This window comes from Cygnus atratus, chromosome 1 (genome assembly GCF_013377495.2).
Source record: "Cygnus atratus isolate AKBS03 ecotype Queensland, Australia chromosome 1, CAtr_DNAZoo_HiC_assembly, whole genome shotgun sequence".
NCBI classification, from domain to species: Eukaryota; Metazoa; Chordata; class Aves; order Anseriformes; family Anatidae; genus Cygnus; species Cygnus atratus.
Genome location: NC_066362.1, coordinates 94,739,605 through 94,759,307, shown reverse-complemented (window position 1 = coordinate 94,759,307; position 19,703 = coordinate 94,739,605). Strand labels below are relative to the sequence as shown.

General features: G+C 41.4%; 1 protein-coding gene and 1 long non-coding RNA gene across 11 annotated transcripts in view; one reads left to right on the top strand and one right to left on the bottom strand.

Moving 5' to 3' along the window:
• Nucleotides 1-19,703, bottom strand: part of LOC118244898 (uncharacterized) — a 127,267-nt gene that overhangs the window by 17,540 nt on the left and 90,024 nt on the right. The window contains exon 5 of one of the 5 annotated variants that reach the window (XR_007707949.1): nt 13,077-13,185. The exons of the other annotated variants lie outside the window; for them this stretch is intronic. This is a non-coding gene — a long non-coding RNA (uncharacterized LOC118244898). The remainder of the gene's footprint in view (nt 1-13,076; nt 13,186-19,703) is intronic. 5 annotated transcript variants of the gene reach the window in all.
• Nucleotides 1-19,703, top strand: part of CD200R1 (CD200 receptor 1) — a 54,277-nt gene that overhangs the window by 14,501 nt on the left and 20,073 nt on the right. Inside the window, exon 1 of one of the 6 annotated variants that reach the window (XM_035540331.2) lies at nt 17,578-17,972. The exons of 4 other annotated variants lie outside the window; for them this stretch is intronic. In XM_035540331.2, the coding sequence (XP_035396224.1) occupies nt 17,885-17,972 (88 nt within the window). In that variant the 5' untranslated portion in view covers nt 17,578-17,884. Of the gene's footprint in view, nt 1-17,577; nt 17,973-19,703 lie in introns of those variants that run through there. One more of the 6 variants, XM_050709439.1, reaches the window with a different exon arrangement.

The following is a 19,703-nucleotide window of genomic DNA, read 5'->3' as shown; positions in this document are numbered from 1 at the left end:
AAAAGAAACCTATAACCATGACCAATCCAATTTCCAATGACTGCTGAGGAGGGACAAGGAAACTGAGGGTGACAGAGAAGTCACTTTAGTCTCTATTCTCTATGAAGTCTAGAAGAAAGAGCTTGGTTTAGAAGCCTGTCTGAAAAATCTCCTTGTACTTCATGCTACGCTGAAAGGTAAAACTGTATACCAGGAAGATCAGAAGGGTGAAGCACTGGGAAAACCAAGCCTAACTTTTGGCTGCCCTGTGTGGGTGAATAGCTGTCCTCTGTGAGACCTGAATCCTTGGGTTCCATGTACAGAAGCAACCCAGGTACAGAGACGGCTCAGAAAATGGGCCAAAGACAGCAGAGCCAGTGACTGAAGAAGAAAGTCATGGACCAGCCCTTCTGCTTTTCGGCTCTAGCTATATCAACACCACTATGTAGCAGACGCAGCTACTGCCAGGTTCAGCACTGGAATTACCTGCATACAAAGTAGAAAAAACTCCATTTTCATAAGTATGTAATATTTCCTTCAGTGTCTGGGAGGATATCAGTCACAGTAAGTCCTTCCAGAAGGGAGAAATTGTAAAGAGGTATTCTAAAGAGAAATTCCACGGTTGTTCATTCCTCTGGGACATAAGTAAATTAAGCTGTTCTTTGGGAACAAGCAGATACTATGGGTATGGGAAAAGTTAGAGCATGGAGAGGTTTCTTCCATTTGTATTCTGTTGTACACCATTGAGACGTGAAGTTGCAAACAGTGTTGAGAATTTCCACAGAAACTGTTATATGGCTGCTCTGGATAAAAACGTTTGTTTTGTTCTCTTTGCCCAGTATAGTCATATGCTCTGACATACCAAGCTCTTATCCTCTAATGGGCAGGAGAATGATCATTGTCCATGACCACGACCAGCAAGAGGTGGAGGCTGAAAGAAACCTGTTATGGTCTGATTTTGAAGGTTCTGATATTCTCCGTCCTCCAAACATTTTCTCATGCTCTCTTTCCCTCACAGTCACTCTCTTGTCAGCAGTTTAGCTGGAGAACATAGGTATGAGTCAGATTTCTACCTGATAAGTCAGTACTTTTGACCATAATTTTTGAACAGACAGAAGCCACGTCCATGTTTTATTTTTATTTTTATTTTATTTTTCTTTCCTTTTTTTTTTTGAAGAAAAATAAGTTAAACCTACTGAGACGTACCACCTAGACATACAAGTTTATCTGTGTGTGACTCTGTAGGCAGTACAGTTTCTACATGGTCTACATACAAAGCAAAAATGTGGTGTAAATAAGCCACCGGACCAAAAAACTTTTTCCTTTTGTTCTGAAAAGTGAGAAGGAGCACAATAAGCACTTCACATGACTAAACTGGTGTTGATATTAGTTCTTGTGGTAATATAACTGCATAACTGAAAGCCACAAAGAATTCAGCAGCAAAAAGCTACACTAGCCCAAATATATATTTTAAGTTATCATCAAAATCAAGTTCATGCCATCAAAGTGATTCTGCTGCAGTTGAAACGTGCTTGGTTATTACAGATCCTTTTTTTTCTTTTTTTTTTTTTTCATCAGAACAACCTGAGCTCACATTCACTCACACAGCGGATGCACACCTAGCATTGCTCATGTACAGGGGGAGCCATTCCCTGGTCACAAAAGCAGTTTATTTTTCAGGACCTACTTAGGCCTCTCTGAGACAAGTTACAAACCTAGTACTCTGGGGGTACAAAAGGTATACTGCATATTCTGTGGATATCATTCTTCAGCGTCCTCACTCATGAGACTGTGGGCCTTGCTATGGTTTCAGATACTATCAGAGAAATATATTTTACTTTCAGAGAGATACTTTGTCAGCTACTTCCTCTGAGTACCAGCCATATTTGGATTTTAGCCACTAGTGTTGTTTTTTATGCTCATTCTATTTGCTACTTAGGTTTCTTCAAATTGGTTAAATGTTGTCTAGACAAGCTGTAAGAGAAATAAATAGCAGACTTTTCCCTGAGAGATCCAGAAATTGCCTTCAGTTTTCCCCTACCAAAAATGTCCAGTCAACACGTTTCAGGACTTACATGGACACAAATAGATTTACCTAGGAAACAGCAAATACCTGACTACAGATTCATTCATTATTACTACTCTAATCATCGCTGCTTGCTAGCTTGTCTCAGGCTGAGCACCTCTGCACTGGAAAAAGCATCAGTAATGCAAATATAGAAAGGCTTATATTGTTAGCACTTTGCAGAAAGCTTGGGGAGGGGCTGGTAAAATTTGAGCTTTTTCAGTGCTAAATGAAGAACACATTTCTTCCACTAGCTCAGAACAGTAATTCTCTCTGATAGGAAAGATACAAGAAAAGACTCCTATCCCATCTGCTATGGGGTTTATCAGCCGCAGATCAGCCCCGTAAGGAAAGGCAGAGCCAAGAAGATACAGGAAGCCCATCTCTTTAAAAAGGCAGGGGGTGGAAGCTCTCCTGCTTCAAGGACCTGGTCCACCAGAAGCATGGGGTCATAGCACAGCACAGAAGTGAAGAGGGAGCAGTAACTCTGCTGAAAATGTACTGACACAACAGGAGTCTGGCATAAGCCAGAGTGAACAGAAAACCTGAGACACAGAGGCAAGAATGGGCTTAAATATTGCTGCAAGAACTGCCTGTGCCTTGTGTGAACAAACCATGTGTGCAAGGGATGGATCAGACTGTTCTTTGGAAAACAGTGCATTTACACACCAGGGTCAGGGCTCTGTGCCCAGGCTGTTTCTTTCTAACTTTGCCATAGTCTTGGCCAGACACCAGATTACATCAGAGAACAGGTCAGAACCCCAGGTGTTCAAATGAGGCATCAAGATGTAGGAAGGGAAGCAGAAATTGTGGAGGACAGTTGAAGAAGAGTCACATTAACTTCTGAAATGACATAGGTGAAATGTCTGTTCTGATTCACATGGGAATATGTGCTGCATTAACCCAATATATTGACAGTAGTCACAATGCAGAACCACTCTTTCAAAGCTAAATGTGCTCCAGGATAACTGGATGATATGACAGGAAGAGCTGGACAGAGACCCACATCCTCTGGAATTTAGCCATCCTCTTGCTGACATTAACATAACAAACTTTCAGGGAGGAGAAAAACAGTATGAAAAATAAGTATCAAACTTAGAAAACTTATGAACAAAATATCAAACTTTGCAAATATGCAATTTTTCTCTAAGTGCCTGAAAAGTGGCTCTAGGGACTGCATCTCTTCTGTTTAGTGCTGATTTTTTTTTCTGAATATATTTATACGCAAATAGATGACATCACTCTCCCGCTCCCAGCACAGCTGTATGGGAGCTCTAAGATCTCATTCAGACATGTAATTCTGAGAGCTGATGGAACGTTATCTCCTGTTATCATAGAATAATAGAATATCCTGAGTTGGAAGGAACCCACAAAGATCATTGATTCTATCCTGGGTCCACCCAGGACCACCCAAAAATCAGACCATGTGTCTGAGAGTGTAGTCCAAACACTTCTTGAACTCTGGCAGGCTCAGTGCCGTGACCACTGCCCTGGGGAGCCTGTCCCAGTGCCCGACCACCCTCTGGGTGCAGAACCTCTTCCTAACACCCAGCCTGACCCTCCCCTGTCCCAGCTCCATGCCGTCCCCTCGGGTCCTGTCGCTGTCCCCAGAGAGCAGAGCTCAGCGCCTGCCCTTGTGAGGGAGCTGCAGGTTGCCATGAGGCCTCCCCTCAGTCTCCCCTTCTCGGGGCTTAACAAACCAAGTTATTTCAGCCGCTCCTCATACATTTTCCCCTCTATACCCCTCACCATCTTTGTAGCCCTCCTTTGGACACTCTCTAACAGTTTTATGTCATTCTTATATTGTGGTACTCAGTACTGCACACAGTGCTCGAGGTGAGGCCACACCAGAGCAGAGCAGAGCAGGACAGTCCCTTCCCATGACCAGCTAGCAGTGCTGTGCCTGATGCACCCCAGGGTAGGGTTGGCCCTCCTGGCGGCCAGGGCACACTGCTGGCTTACACTCAGCATGCTATCAGCCAGCACTCTCAAATCCCTTTCTGAGAGGCTGCTCCCCAGCCTCTCATCCCCCACTCGGAACACACAGCCCAGGTTGCCCTGTCCCAGGTGCAGAATCTAGCTCTTGTATTATCTAGCTCTTGTATTATCAGTGATTTAGATGCTAAGGAAATCATGATATAAAAATGCTTCCCATCATCAGTGAAGATTACAGTATCAGTAAAAAGATATTTTTTCTAATGTTCAGAAGAGCAAGACAGACATAAGGTTATGAGGTATCTATCAGGGCTTGCAGACATGCCTTCTTTCAGATTTCTCTCAGTTATGAGATTGCAAACCTGATAGCACTGTTGGAGTCAGAGTTCCTACTTAAAGCAAAGCAAAAGAGCAGAATTCCTCCTACATATTACATGGAAATATAACCACTTTCTCCATTTGACTAATGCTTAAATATATTACTTTCATGGCTATGAGCTGAGCTGGACTAGAAAGACTGAACCACCCTAATCTGTCCAGGAGATGATCCTGCAGTAAGTGTCCCTGTCAGCCTCACACATTACTCTGCCTGGAGGGAAGGACATTTACGGCATTCTGCTGTGACACACTCCACATTCTGTCAGGCTGCTAGAACATACGAAATAACACCACAGACAGGAGGCATGAATAAAGCGTGACGGGAAACTGGCAGGAGAAACAGCAAAGACAATTTCCTGTGAGAAATGAGATATGTCAGCTTCTTTACCCAATAAGTGCTATGCAGCACCAGGGGTGGACTACAGTAGTCAGATGATATGTTCTGCAATGTTACTCCTTCCTTTCCCCATGGGATTGACTTCATACATACCTGATGTTGCAGAGTTGAGGGCCAGCATAGAACAGTACATTGGATGTGGGCATAAAATACCTCAACCATTTTCTCACTCTCTTCTTCATGACCTATGTTTTATTTCTTCTCCTTTCCCAAAAGAATATATTAAGGAATTTGATATTTATCTCAATATGTTGTATTTCCTTCCATTTTTTAAGGGAACAGGGGGAAACAAGATACATTGTATACTGAACAACCGCCTTGAAATGCTTCCCTACAACAGAGAATTCAGAAATATGGCACTGAATGTTGTCATTTGATCAGACATCCCAGGAATCCTGGAAATGTTGCTCTAAATAGAAACCACCAATTCTATTGGATGACTAGGAGAAGGAAGTCGAGGAGCAATTGTTAACTAGATTTTAACCTCACTCAAGGCTAATAATGGATTATGTTTACTATTGTCATTTGAGGATAAAATAAATATGAAACATGTTGAAATATATACCAAGTATATTTCTTGACATACAGATTGCTATGGAGTATGATATTCAGAACATACTGAAATATACCCATAAATCACCATAAGGGGAGAGAGATACAGTTTTATCTCTGTTGAGGCAAGGGAGTGTTCACTATATTGCCAAGATTAAAAAATAACACTCCACAAAATAGATATTTGCACATTCACGGAAATAAAATCATGATTATTTTAAATTAGGGCAATTGGTCACGTCACCTTCTGAAGAATGAGAAGAGACTGAGGAAGTCAGGAAATAATTCTGTCTGCCACTATACTGTGGGATCCCTGTGCTGGCTGAGGACAAGAAATTTAAAGGGCAGAGGTGTCACAGAGCAACAAGAGTCAGCTGCTCCCCAAGGGACAGGGAGACAGAAGGACAGTGAGGCTGGCAGAGCAAAAGCCACGGCTCATCCCGCGCTACCTGACAGGTGAGCAGAGCAGTCCTGGGGACAGTAGCCAAGAGTCCAGATCATCAAGTTCACAGTGGTCCAAGGTCATGCTAGAAAGTCAATCCATAAGCCAAGGTAAGATGAGATCAAGGTAACCGGGGTCAGACACAGCCCAGTAAGCATCACACATATTCACGGTGACAACACAGGTCAAGCTGTGAAATCAGCCCATAGTGAGGCAGGGGCATGACCAAGTTAGAGATTGGCATTCCCACACCACAGCTCAAGCAGGAAGCAAAGGCCCCTACCGGGGTTTGAATGGGGCTCCTGGGCCTATGGGCAAGGAGTGGAATTGGAAGCTCAGGTGAGGCTAGTCAGGGCTAGTAAGGCCTGTTAGTGCTCCCTGCCGGTAGGAACCTAACCACTATACAGGGCAAACTAACTGCAAAGGGGTGAGCTTCATTAAGTCTATCCAGAAGTCTGGTTCTGTTGCTGCATCTAGATTTACAATGAATGCAGTCCCTGTTGGGGCCTGTAGTGTAGGCATATCTACAGAGCAGGGAAGAGAGTAGATGGTGTGAGTCCTGCATCACTGCAGTAGCCACAAAATTGATTGCTTCTTGTAGGACTGTAAAACAGGTTGCATGTCACTCATAACTTCCGCCGAGCAAAAGCACCTTGGTCTGGAGGGCTGTGCTTAAACTGAACATAATGTTTCATCTACAGTTTGCTTGTATCCAGACCTTCATTCACAACCAAAATTGGTTCTTGCATGTACTGGTTTGTCCTTCACTATGGATAACAACGAGCCTGGAGAGAGCCCTACACATCTCTGTGCAGAAGGAATTCAGAATCTACAACTTCTAGTCTGACCAACAGTGCAAAAGGACCACCTAGTTGGCATGATTTCAGCGATGGGGGACTGTCCAGTGCCAAATCTGCAGGATGAAGTTGCAAATATTCACAATGCAGCCAGCGTCACTATGGAAAAATAAGTAGGGCCTGCCTAATCTTCACTTACTACTATCTGTCTTCCATCAAAAGGCTGGACAGCCCTTGCTAATTTTTACTACATGTGATATTTCCACTCATGCATACTAACTTTTTCCTATTAAGTAATTTACTTAACATCTGTGCATCAGAAGGTTATCTTAAACTGCATCAAGAAGAATTTGTTCATTTCATATGTTGCTGATAGTGTCATCAAAATGGAACATGTTATGAGACAGGACAAGCACAAACAACCCTCTAAACCAGTGAATCTCAAGTTTTGCAAGGGGGTAGCCCATTACACCCAGACAAATACATAATTATGGAACTTCTATGAAACTTCTATGAATACAATGTCACAGTAAAAGCTGTGCCTCAGAGATGGACTTGAAAACCACATAGGTTTTCAGTGTATGTGTCTGAGAGTATCTTTGCAAGAGATAGAAAAGATGTATGGGAAGAACTTGAATGTGAAATGTTGAGAGCCCATGAAAAGCAATGTAAGATTATGTGTAAAATAGGTATTGGTAAGGCTTTTCCACCTGCTCACTTTCTGTGATGTATCAGCAGCCCACTGTGCACCATTTGAGGAGCTTCACTGTCTAGTTATCATAACTTCATGCATTTTACTCCAGACAAATAGCTTTGGTTCTTTTCAGGATCGCTGGACTGAGTAGAGCAAGAAATTACAGATAGGGAGACAAATGTAGTGTCAGGATTGCTCATATTCACTGTCACATGGGCTACAAACCACCTGAGCAAGCAAATCCCTTACTATTCCATAGAACTGGGAAAACACACGGCCCATTTGTACACACTGCATTGAGAGCAACTGCAAACTTAGTCTACTGTCGTTTTTGAGAACAGGGAGTTAAATCACAGCTGTCAAGTACTTCCAAGGTAATACAAGTACATCCTTACAAGGAACTCAATTCTGCTTATTTCATGTTTCATGCCATGGGAGCAAGCAACAATTTTCATCATGTTAATTTTCTTTTTCCATTTAATGAGAATTTTTTTTCCTGTTTATCTTGTTGTCAAATATGTAGAAGAATGATATTATATTTCTTAGACAAAGACGAATCTTTGCAGGAGTCTTAAATGCAGCAGTCTAAATAAAATAAAACTTTTTGATTGAAATATTTTTAAATAGACCTAAAATAATGATGACCAATCATTATGCTATACCTATTCAAGTAATTACATTCAATAAAAAATCATACAGTAGTGCAGACTTTCTCCTAAAGTTTCACAGAAAGTAGACCTTCAAAAATACTTTTAAAAATACAAATCCCACTCCCTTGAACAAATTAAATCTTTTACTTTGGCCTGAATAACATGTTTCATTCCATCCTAAAATGTATTTCTGAAAGAGAGAAGTATCATCTTGTTTGACCACAAGGTGAAAATGAAAGCGCAATTAGAGTGTTTTCTGTATTTTTAATCAATTGAAGTTACCCACAGGTCAAATGTACATTATCAAAACTGTCTAGTCTTACAGACTGGACAATGAGAAAAACAAATAGGACTATCTGACACTACGTTTTGAGACATCTGGGAAAGAGTTTAAAACAACGATTCAGTTCGCTGTGAATTCTAAATAAACCTGTGGGGTAGAATGGAGAAAAAGAGACAGTTTTCTCCACAGGAGGAAATTATAACACCAATCTTTTAGATCTTACTGCCAGAGTAGCTGAAAAAGTAGGGTGGAATATAAGTAGATACAGTGGGAGAACCATGCAACACATATGAGGTATTCCTTGTAAAGTCACTTCTGGTCTTTCAGTATTTTTGGTGAAACAGGACCTTGTGACATGGTTACGAGTACAGAAACCAAGCCAGGGAGAAAAGAAGGCTGGTAGGTTTGCAGAAGAATTATTCTCACAGATGGTATGGATGGCTAACTCTGTCAGGTAAAAAGTCCATGCTGAATGTGGATAGCAATGCAGGAAATCTTAGTTACTTCAGCTGTCTGATGAATAGTTATTTTCAAAGTGGTCACATGATTTGAGTTCTCAGATAATTATTTTTACACATAAAGACAATACCAGTGAAAAGATCTGGGATATATGTACGGTGCAGAACCTGGGCTGAACTCCACATTGCAGTGTTCTCCATTGCCTTTCTTAGTTTGTTCTGAACATTAACGCAGATCCTTCTGGATTTAGATGTAGATTTTGATTCTCACAGAAATCAAATATTAATCTATGCTAAAAAGCCTTTGTGATTCAAGGCATTAGCTGTATATGCCATTTTATATTCTAGACAGTAGTATTGAACCAAGTCACTGCAGAGAGAATTAGGAAGCTTCAGCTCTTCTAAATAATGATGTAAACAGTATATGCATCCCAACCTACCTTGAAAACAAGCAGAATATTTAATCACAGAAGATTTAATCTAAAGTTGTACTCAGTTTAATCAGTGATTTGAATCACAACAATATATCAACAAAATGATTTTTTGGGAAGAAAACTGCTGTACTTCTGCTGTACCCTTACTGACAAAAGTAACACATTCATTAGTAAGTGTTAGAATTTATAGCTATTATCAGGGTAAACAGCTGCTCTTTTCAGAGTTTCAGACATAATTTGCTATCATAATCAAAGAGCACAAGGTTTCAAAAACAATCCCAAAGTGGGAAGCTTTTGTCTCATCAAAATTGAAGTTGCAGTATTTCCTGGATTTTAGTGCTGTTTCATTCTACGTAAGGATTTTAGCATTTTCATCCTAAATACCTGCAGCAGCAGTTTCTAAAGAAAGAACAGAGCTGTGTGAGAAAACATGTCATTGCTAGTGCACAAATTACTATTTTTGAGCTTTTAACTTACTGCTTCTTTCTTGTTGCTGCTCAGACAAGCTTGCCCAGCACTGGAGAGATGCAAATATCAAGTCACCACTTATATTCACCAGTATCTAGTTTAGAAAATCTGACCTGATTAAAACATAAAAAGCCAATTTTATTGTAACTACCAGAATTTTTCCATCTTGTTCATTTCTTCACTGAAAGTGTTCTCAGTATTGCCAAGTTCCCAAATTAAGTGATGTTTATAGTACTTCTGCCTCAGCTTCTGGAACCACACAGTTCTTTAAAATGTCATATTCTAGCCATTATTGTTACAGAGCAAAAACACCTAGGCAAATGCATTTCTTTTGTAGTCATATGATTTGTGGCCAATGGGTTAAGAAATGATTATTCAGTCTTCAGGACTGGCAGAACTTTCTCTTCCAGATTCATACAGATGATGTACCACTTGTGCTCTTAGCCCATATTGCTAACAGCCGTAGGCTGTTATTTCCCCATGCCAGACAGGCCTTGTTTGTTCCGGTCTAAGGAGCAGGGCTGATTCCTAGTCACATATCTGTATCAGAAAAAAAAATTAACTCTTTAGTTTAGCAAGTCTGCTTACATAAAAGAAGCCCACTTGTTGTGGATTTCCAGTACATGCATTTGCATCACTACATAAGCATTATATGCATACAACACGTAGCCTGGGGAGTTGAGCTTCTCTGCTGACACAAGCCATTTTAAAAATTCACTTCTAAAAAGAAAAGAACCAGAATTAATCAGTGGCAAAGCTGGAAAAGACAGATTTAATTCCTGCCTTTCCGATCCCCCCAGATCAAGTCTCTTCCCTTTCTCAGAAAGTGTAAAGAACGGCACATCGAAATCAGGAAATCCCATCCTACAAACTAAAAACATTGAGATTATCAGGAAAAATCATTCAATAAATAAATAAACTGGTCTTTCTGGAGTTACAACAGAGACTCATTTAGATTCTGCACATCTTAATTAAACCAATTATAACTGAATTATTTTATGCCTAACACAACTGTTGTGGATTAGACTTGGCTAACTAATAAATGCCCACCCAGCTGCTCACTTAGTCCCCTCAGCCTGTGTGGGACAAGGGGAGAAACTGGGAAGAACAAGAATGAGAAATCTCATGGGTCAAGACAGAAAAAAGGAGACTGCATACCAATTACCATCATGGGCAAGACAGACTTGACTTGGGCAAAAATAATTTATTATCAATTAAAGGAACCATTTAATTACTTATGGGTGTTAAAGAAGAGTGAATAGGTATGAATAAAGAGTGTTTCAAATGTCACATGTAGCCTGTTCTTCATCTCAATAGAGGTACTGCTAGTACTCATTCTCTCCTGAGAAAACCTAGGCTAGAAAAGTAGAGCACTTTTCTAAGAAGGCTGCAAGCTTTTAACCTGATGACATCAAGACATGGTAATCATCGCTTCCTATGGTACTTTGTTCAAACACTTGGTCATGTTCACTGTTAAAAATACATGCCTGATTTACAGTTTAAATTTGACTTGCTGTAACTTGGTGGGTGTTGCATCTTTTTCAGTCAGTGAAAAGGTCCTTTACCACCTGCACTTTTCCCTTGTGCATGTTTCCCACATATTTGCACATTGTGATCAGATCACATTTTAATCTCCTGTATTTCCATTTATATGGTTCTTTATATGCTGTTATAGCTATCTAACTAAAGGATTAGAGCTTTCAGAAAGGCATTTCTTATTTGAGGGTATGGAAGTGTACAAGCCAAAATAACCTGTCAGTTTATTTCACAGAGTTTGCTTCAAACCTTAGGCAAAAATTCCCCTAAAACCGATGAATTTGTTCCTGTATAGCTTGAGAAGTTTGGCCTTTTCAGGATGAGAAATATCAATGAATGCTTTTGGTTAATTTGATGGTGGTGATCCTATAAAGAAGGGCTTTCTTTCCCATTTCTAGTCCCACCACTCCACCAAATTCCAGAAAGCTGCACTTGAGACTGTTGGCAAACAGGCGCACAGTACAACTGTGTCGCAGTTACAGCTATTAGCTGCTGACATTAATGCAGTGTCACAGTACCTACAATTCTGTCTTGGTGCCCTGCACTGCGCACTGTGGCTCACCATGTGCTCCACTCATCTTCTCTTGCCTCTCACCTCAATATCCCAGCTTTTGAATTGGGATGCCATCTCTCCCTCTCTCTCTTTCATCTTGTTCTGTGGCAATCATTCCAAATGGCAAACCTGAGTCTTGCTAACTGTCTGTGGCAGTAGAGCTGTCTTTGGCAAGCTCTCTTGATGCATCTAGAGGAAGTGCAAGACTGAAAAACAATCGGCACTTTTTGGTCACCTTTCCCCACTTTATCTATGTGGCCACTGATCTCATCTCTCTCACAGAGACTACAGCTTCAGATTAACATGCCAGAATCTACCAGGCCATGGCATTTGGCTCTCTCTTCAATCTGTTGATCTCTGACCTATGTTTCTCTTACTACAACCTCCAACACTAGCCCTTCTGCAGCCGGAGGGAGATAAAAGAACACATGCCTGCCCTCAGTTTTCCTGTGTTAAGAAGTTAAGAACCTAAATATTGTTCACACTTAGGGTATGTGGATTTCTAGATTCCAAAACAGGTTTTAATAAAGTGGTTTGCAAATTAAAGAGCAGTAGGAAAACTACCTGTGAGAAATCCAGAAATCACCTCTTACGTTTTTCTCACCTAAGGAACAGAAAACATCAAGCGTCATTCTCCCCATGATCACCCCTTTAATCAAAGACTCCCCACACTGCAACCACATGACTGTAATAATTACTTTTCGTCACTCTGTCCACCACAGGATTACACAGAAACTCATATCCTGTCAGCATGCAGGATTTCCTTAAAAAGACGGCTATCTGGTGACAGCAGCCTCATTTGCCTGAGGGTAGGATTGTCATCATGGCACCCACCACACTTCCCTATGAAACAGGTGACTGTTGCCATCCTTATTTAACAAATGAAAACCAAGGCACAGACAGAATGCGAATCTCAGCAGCTGCACTAAATGAAAAAAACCCACACCGTAGTGGTTTGACCAACTTGCCCTTCAGACGTGCCTCACCTCCCAAAAAGCTCTTAGTTCTAAAGGGGGCTCTTACTGTGGCAAAAAGTTGTGGCAGACAAACAAAATATCTTGCTGTACCAAAACCTCTTCAGACAAGAGGCAACTCCACAAGCTCATCAGAGGCCTGCAATTTTAGTGACATCGAGGATGAAGCCCTCTGATTCAAACAAATAATCAGAGAGGGAAAAATGGAAATTGAAGGTGAAGTGAAATGTAGTCTGGGAAAAACAAAAACAAAAGAAAAAACAAACAAACAAAAAAAAACACACAGTTTTTAGAAGGGTAGAGGGATTAGAAGCCAAGCTTGGTTAGCTAATAATTATTATTAGGACTAGAAATTAGTTTCTGTTTCCCTTTATAATGCAATAATGGCAGGATGCTTGACCACTTCTCATACCAGCTTCAAGCTAAGAAAATGAAGTAACTTCATTCACTGCATAAATGGGCTATGTACCTCTGTACCTACCAGCTATTGCTGAAATAAGAAAACACCCTGGAAATGTCTCCATATCCTGTTCCTTCCATCAAACCAGGGATTTCAGCACTTTAAGGAATCAGAGAAGTGAAACATCTTCCTATTGAGAAAGCAGAGCCTTAATTACTTATTTCAGTGCAACGTCTTGCAAGATTTGCCTCCCGACCAAAGCAAAGAAGGGCTGACTCCAACACTTTGGAACTCCAGCACGGAGGGGAGCTAGGTCTCATCTGCAAGTTCCCACTCCTTCCCTCTCACCAAACATCTGTCTCAGCTCATCCGGTGCTCTGAGTCACTTCCTCCCCACTTTTCATCATACGCCCTCAGTGCACTTCTCCAAGTAAGCCCAGTATTTTTGCACAATCTGGAGCATGGTTCAAGAGAAGCCTTGCTGCGAGGTAGGCTAGAACATAAACACAGCATATCACAGGGTGAAACTCCTAAGTTTTGTGGCCAATGCAGGAGCTCAGAGCAGGGCAACATCACGCGTTTTAGTGATGTTAAGGCTGATTTCGAAAGAGCAACACCATTTCATACCAGCAGAAACTGTGCCTTCCACATATGTTAGTGACTCCAGAACTAGCTCCAAGTAAGCCGATACGCCATCACGTTGTACTGGGTGGAAACGTTCATCCCCACAGGGCAGCAGTTAGGTGCACAAACAGGCTGCTATGCCCTGGCTAGGTGCTGTGCTGTGCTGTTCTGAGCATACCACTGCCATTTCTGAAGCTAGCTGAAAGCCAGCTAGGGGAGCTTTGCACTCTCAGCAACTGCACAGCATGGGCATGGCCTGCAGAAGGCTTTGAGGCAGGAATCCAAGGAGGCATGGGGAGCAGAATTTCAGACTAGGCTGCAGGGAAGCGTTTAGTGCATTTAGCCTCCCACACAACACCCCCACAGGAATACTTTGAAACATGGGTAGAATTTTATTTACCTACATGTGTATAAATGGCGCACAACAGCTCTGAACCCAAAGTCAGGTCCTCCTGTTTCAGTCTTGCTATTAAATGCAAGCTTCCCTGAAGGGAGAGGGACTCTGCGAATGTGGGCTTCACCTCAGGCTTACCTACCCTCCAGCAGGAGTTAGGTGAAAGAAACCGTGTTCTCATCAGGACTTTCAGGTGTGTGGGTGTTTCCAGGAATAAACAACATTCAACCACAGAACAACCAGGAAGCGGCTTTATAAGCATATCATGTCACTTCAGTGCTGCAAAGTTTATAAATTTTATCTCCAGAGCCAGCCTACCATGTTGTGCCATTCTGCTAGAGGACTTGCCATGTGACGGGCTAGGAAATGTCCACTGTGCCCTGTCCTTCACAGCATGCTGAAAGCAAGAGCTGAAATTACAGAGCCTGCAATTGCAAGCATTCATACAATCATATTTTGGGCAGACCTGTCAGTCATATTCCAGGTAGACTGGATGAACTCTATTACAGTTCTGAACTGAAACAGTAGGAGGAACAGCCAGTCACAATAAAGTGCATTTGCAAGGTAGATGTAGGAGAAGTTTTGCATCTGCCCACACAAGAAGTGAGGCTATCCAATACTTTTGCTTTCTCTATCACGTAACCCCATATGCAAAATTAGTGTATTTTGTTACAAAGGATGCAAATAAAACTTATGAAATTATTTTTCCTTCACTGTAAATGTAACAAGTTCTTGGCTCTAAGATCATCACAAGGCAGGAAATTCACTTACAAGTGTGACGCACACCACTATCTCTGAAAGAATTAGTATGTTTTAATGCCCTATACATCGGGCAAGACCATTACATAATGTAATTCATCCTTAATTCCACTTACCTGCCAAATTCCCAGACAAGATCATTTTATTTCATTACTAGGGTGTGCACTTACTCTGTGAGTAAAACACATCTCTCAGTAGCACAGAGAATCACACTTTTCCAGAACCACTCTCAGCTCCAGAGATAATTGGATTTTCTCATATATGTGCAGCCTGTAGTGCCATGTGTATGGTCCCAAGATTTAGGGTCCTCAGCTGACACAGAAGGAGACACAGTAGGGAGAATTCTCATGTGGACAAAATCATGGCAGCTCTGCGAGAAGTCAACAGACCCAGGCCGGGTTATGAGTTTATACCAGCTGAGGTTCCGGCACACTGCTATTTATGTCATCATTGGAAATGAAGTTCCTGAAAAAAAATAATTTCTGTCTGCACCTTGGTAGTTAAAACCCAGCTTTATACTCCTGCACTTCTTATTGAACAAGTTATTAGCATGGAATCTGCTGTCAGCAAGGACTTTAAGGCTGAGTAAAACCACTTCAAACAGAGCAGATCACAGACTGTGCCTTTGTCAAATAATATCTGATGACATTATGATAATTAACATAAAATGGGTCTGCAATCACCCACACTGAAAACCACAGGCAAAGCCCAGATCTGTGCTCTCTGTACACAGAAGACAGGGAAAGTTCAGACTCCAGAAAGACTGCAATGGGTTTGGGTTTTCTCTGCTGCTGTGTAGAAATGTGCACTCACTGGAAGTGCCTTTAATTGCACCTTGTTGGCAACTTCTTCAACTATGTCTCAGGCTTCAGGCTCAGCTTTCACGATCAGTTTATCCCTCTCTTTCTCCTCATTTCCATCAAATGCACACCACATTTCTGACTGATGCAGCCAGCAAACCCCAACACCTTTCCCCTGCCTCCATGCATTATTTCTCCATCTATGTCATCCTCTGTCACAATCTGGCCTTTCTCAGGGTCAGTTCCTCTGTCATGGGATCCTGGTTCCCAATGTGTTACTGAGAGGACAGGAAGAAGAAATAAAGATTCACTACTCCTTGTGGTAAATTTATGTTTTCAGTAATGTCCCGCCACAGACTGCATGTCTTGCTTCCTAAATTCCATTGTCTGTAGTAGTATTTTCAAAAAGGTAAAAAGAGGCACTGTGGCAGTACTTCCCATTCTCAGGCATCCTCAGATTTCCGTCCTACCTTCTTATATGAGCCCCCCGCTTTTTCCTGGACACCCAGGCTTCAAGTTGAAAGTTGCTCACAAGGCTTCTTAATAACATCTTAAATGACATTTGCCTAGCAAAAGAATCCCGCTGTCCAGTTTCTGGTTCTGAAGGAATTCCTGTAGGAATGTCAGACGCCTGTAATTCTGACAATTTAAAGTAGCATTTTTATTATTAACAAGATAGCTAACTCTCTTCTTAAATCTCTTCTACCCCATTGCATCTTTCATTTTTCAAGTCTCTCAGTTCATGCAGCAATCATCCAGTCTGCCAAATCTGCACATTTACACCAGCTTAGTTTCATTTGGCCTTTGCGTCAAGTTTGAGCACCATTTCTTACACATCCAAGGCCTCATACTGCTTACACATTGCCTAATTCTTTCCTTTACACAAACACTTCTTCCTCTCTATCTCCTTGTCTAAAATATACCTATGTTATCTATTCACATGCATCACTAATTTCTAGATCAACAGTAATTACTCAAAAAATAAACCAGAGTGTTACTGTGGATAGCACTATGAAAACCTCAGAATACTGCTGAGAAGCATCAAAACATTAAACTGAACTTAAAAATTAAGTGGGACAAAGGTACAGTACTCCTCGCCACACAAAACTGCAGTCAATAATAAGACTCTAGGACCAAGAAGATTAAATTTCTTTCTGCCTTGCCTGATTTTCTTTATGTTCCTTATCATTCTTTTTGCTTATTTACATGAGACCTTAATTCACACTCCTTTGCTCCAGTGAACGTTAATGCAGACCATTTCTGAACACTAGTCTGATCCAACAAAATTACCAGAACATCAGACTACCGTCATCACTGCAGCCTGTCGATGTCCAAATGTGCTGTGCTGTCCTAGCTCCTGAACACCTCAATTTCTTCTTGACTTTGATCTGTTTTCTGTCTTTACTGTTTTTGTCTCTGTCCTTGGTGGTAATTATTCTGATTTGCAGCTTTCAACAGCTGAAACCTTCTCTACTGCTGGCCCACAGAATTGTGCCAGGGAAGTGCTGTGGCTTAAGAAAGGAAAAGAAAGCTCTGAATCTGAAAAGACTAAAGTGAGGAAGTGGAGAAACAGGTACAGTGATAACAACAACAACAACAACAAACTAAAAACAAAAAACTAACAACAAAACCCCAAAACCACAGTATCCTGAAGAAAAAAGTTGTAATTGAAAGATGTGGGCCAGCTTGATTTTCTATGATTTCTGCTGGAAAGTATGTAAAATAGTATTTCTTTTCTCTCACTCAGTCTCTCCTCCCAGGGTCTGGAAAGCCTTGTTGTTCAAGGTGGAAACAAAGCTGACAGTAGCTCCTGAAGGGAGAAATCCTTAAGACAGGAGGAAGGATTTTTCTTTGAGGTAGTAACAAAGAAGTGCTGAAGATGCAGAATGGCAGTAGTGGCAAGGATGAAGAAAAAGTTTCTCTCTAGCGCCAGAAAATGAAGATTTTCTTTTTGATATTAAACTCGGGCTTAAATAGTCTCCTCCACTGCTACCCCATCTGAGCTGTGCTGCAGGGTTTATCTTCACTCATCAGCCTCCTGAAGAGAGCCAATGAACGGAAGGCAGAGCTGTTCAGTCTGTTTCCTCAGCGTTCGCCTAGGCTTTCAGCACAGGAAGCCTAGTGCTCTCAAAAGTCAGAAGGAGGAACCTCTCCAGTTTTGAGGAGCCAGGCAGTCAGGAGAGGAGTGGGGAAGGGGGAGAAGAGAAACACTCGCCTTGGCTACTGAGGATGCACTGGCGGTCAAGAAATATGCCCCATGACCACAGCTAGGTTGGCAGTGGGACGGATGGAGTGACGGAGCCGCTTGAGCCATGAAAAAAGGAGCTGACATGAAGATTGCTGGAAAGGCTGCGTGTATTTTCATGCTGCTCACCATCACCAAGCTCACAAGAATAACGGGTGAGTCTAACTGTTCTCTGGGACTGATCAGCTGTCAGGGTGGAAGAAAGGGAAATGTGCACAAATCTTTTCTTCCCGTAAGGGCTATGTGTCATGTTATGACTTTCTTTAGTTGTTAAAAATTACGGAGCACAATCAAAACATGCTTCCCAAATATCTATTCCTGCTTTTCTTTTCTCAGTGGTCACAAGGCTGCCAGTCATTATCCCCGTGACTTCTACACAGGCAATTATTTAGTGACTCGTAGCTATAATGTACCGCTAGTCACAGATAGCCTATTTACTAAGAGCACTAAATCCACATCCTCTGAGAAACTGATCCATTTGACCTATTAAAAATATGCCCAGGAAAGCATTTGTGAATGTGAAGCTTTTGACCATGAGGTTTCTGCTGAGGAGAGGTGGTAGACACTACGGAACAGGGCAGGGATCTCGTGTCTTTCTTAGGAGTGGTGGAAGATCACTGGTGTGCTGATAGCCGGGAGCAGTTTCTGCAATTTCATTCTGAGGCTAATGGAATGATTGCTATCAAGCATGGGCAGGGCTTTGGTGCCAAAGATAGTGACATTCCTAACCCTTTCTAACTCTGTCTATTAGTGTAGTTGGCTTAGTTTTAATATATTCTAGCTATGACAGTTAACGTCTCCTAGATATTGTTCATTTGCATTTCTAGAGCTTGTGCTCTTTCAGATGCCATGCAGCAGTCCAGGGACTTGCTCATGTAATTTGAGTAGCAGTTCCAGAAACCTAAACCGCCAGCTAGGGACATCGCTGAATAACATGTAACATGCTTATATCCATTACTATTATGGACAAGTAGAATTAAGCTGCATGGACATGAAATATTTCATTACACTTGGACAGAAGATACTATCCTTAAAAATATTAAAATATACAGATATTTTTAAGCAAAATGGATACAGTTATTGTTGTCAGTGAGGGAACACCTGCCTGTAGTGCGTTTGGCAGATCAAACGAGGGATCCAAAATTATAATCTCAGTGCCACCCATTGAAAAAAATTGAAATCTTCACACACGTTTATTAAATTCTGCATTACTAAACTCACAGCAGGCACACTAGAGGTTAAAAAAAAAAACACAACCCTTCCCATGTCCCCATTCTTCCAGTAAAGAAATTATCTGAGAAGAATACCAAGGAACCATCTCAAGGTCATACACACAGGTTATGGTAGCATCAGACACAGTCTATGCTTTTGAGTACAGCTGCTCAAAAAGTAAAGGAGTATGGACATGCCACAAAATGTTGAAGAAAATGGGGGAGACAAAGGAGAACTCTACTGGCAACATTTCTTTTTAAAATGGGACTTTGCTGGAAATATTAAAAAAATCTAATGCCAAAAAAAGTTCTCTTTTTCATCCAGAAGACAATTGGATTTTAACCTCTTGGTGTCTTGAATCAATGATATTCCCCTTCAAAGAACACACAAAAACGATGTGTTGAAATCTAACTTCATGTTTGAACCTCACCCCTCCAAAACAAACAGCACACTTTTGATGGGAAGTTCTTAGCTAAGGCTGTTTTTAAACATGTTTCCTTCAATATTATTGTGATGGTTCTCAGCAAGGTGTAGTGACGAGGTTTTTCCCTTAGAGATCACAGGCCAGATGTGTTAAGATGATCTAGTGTGCGTTCTCTATCCAGAGAAGTTTAATGTTGTATGAAGCTTGAAGGAACTATGCTCTCCTTCTGAAGACCAGAACAAGCTACTGT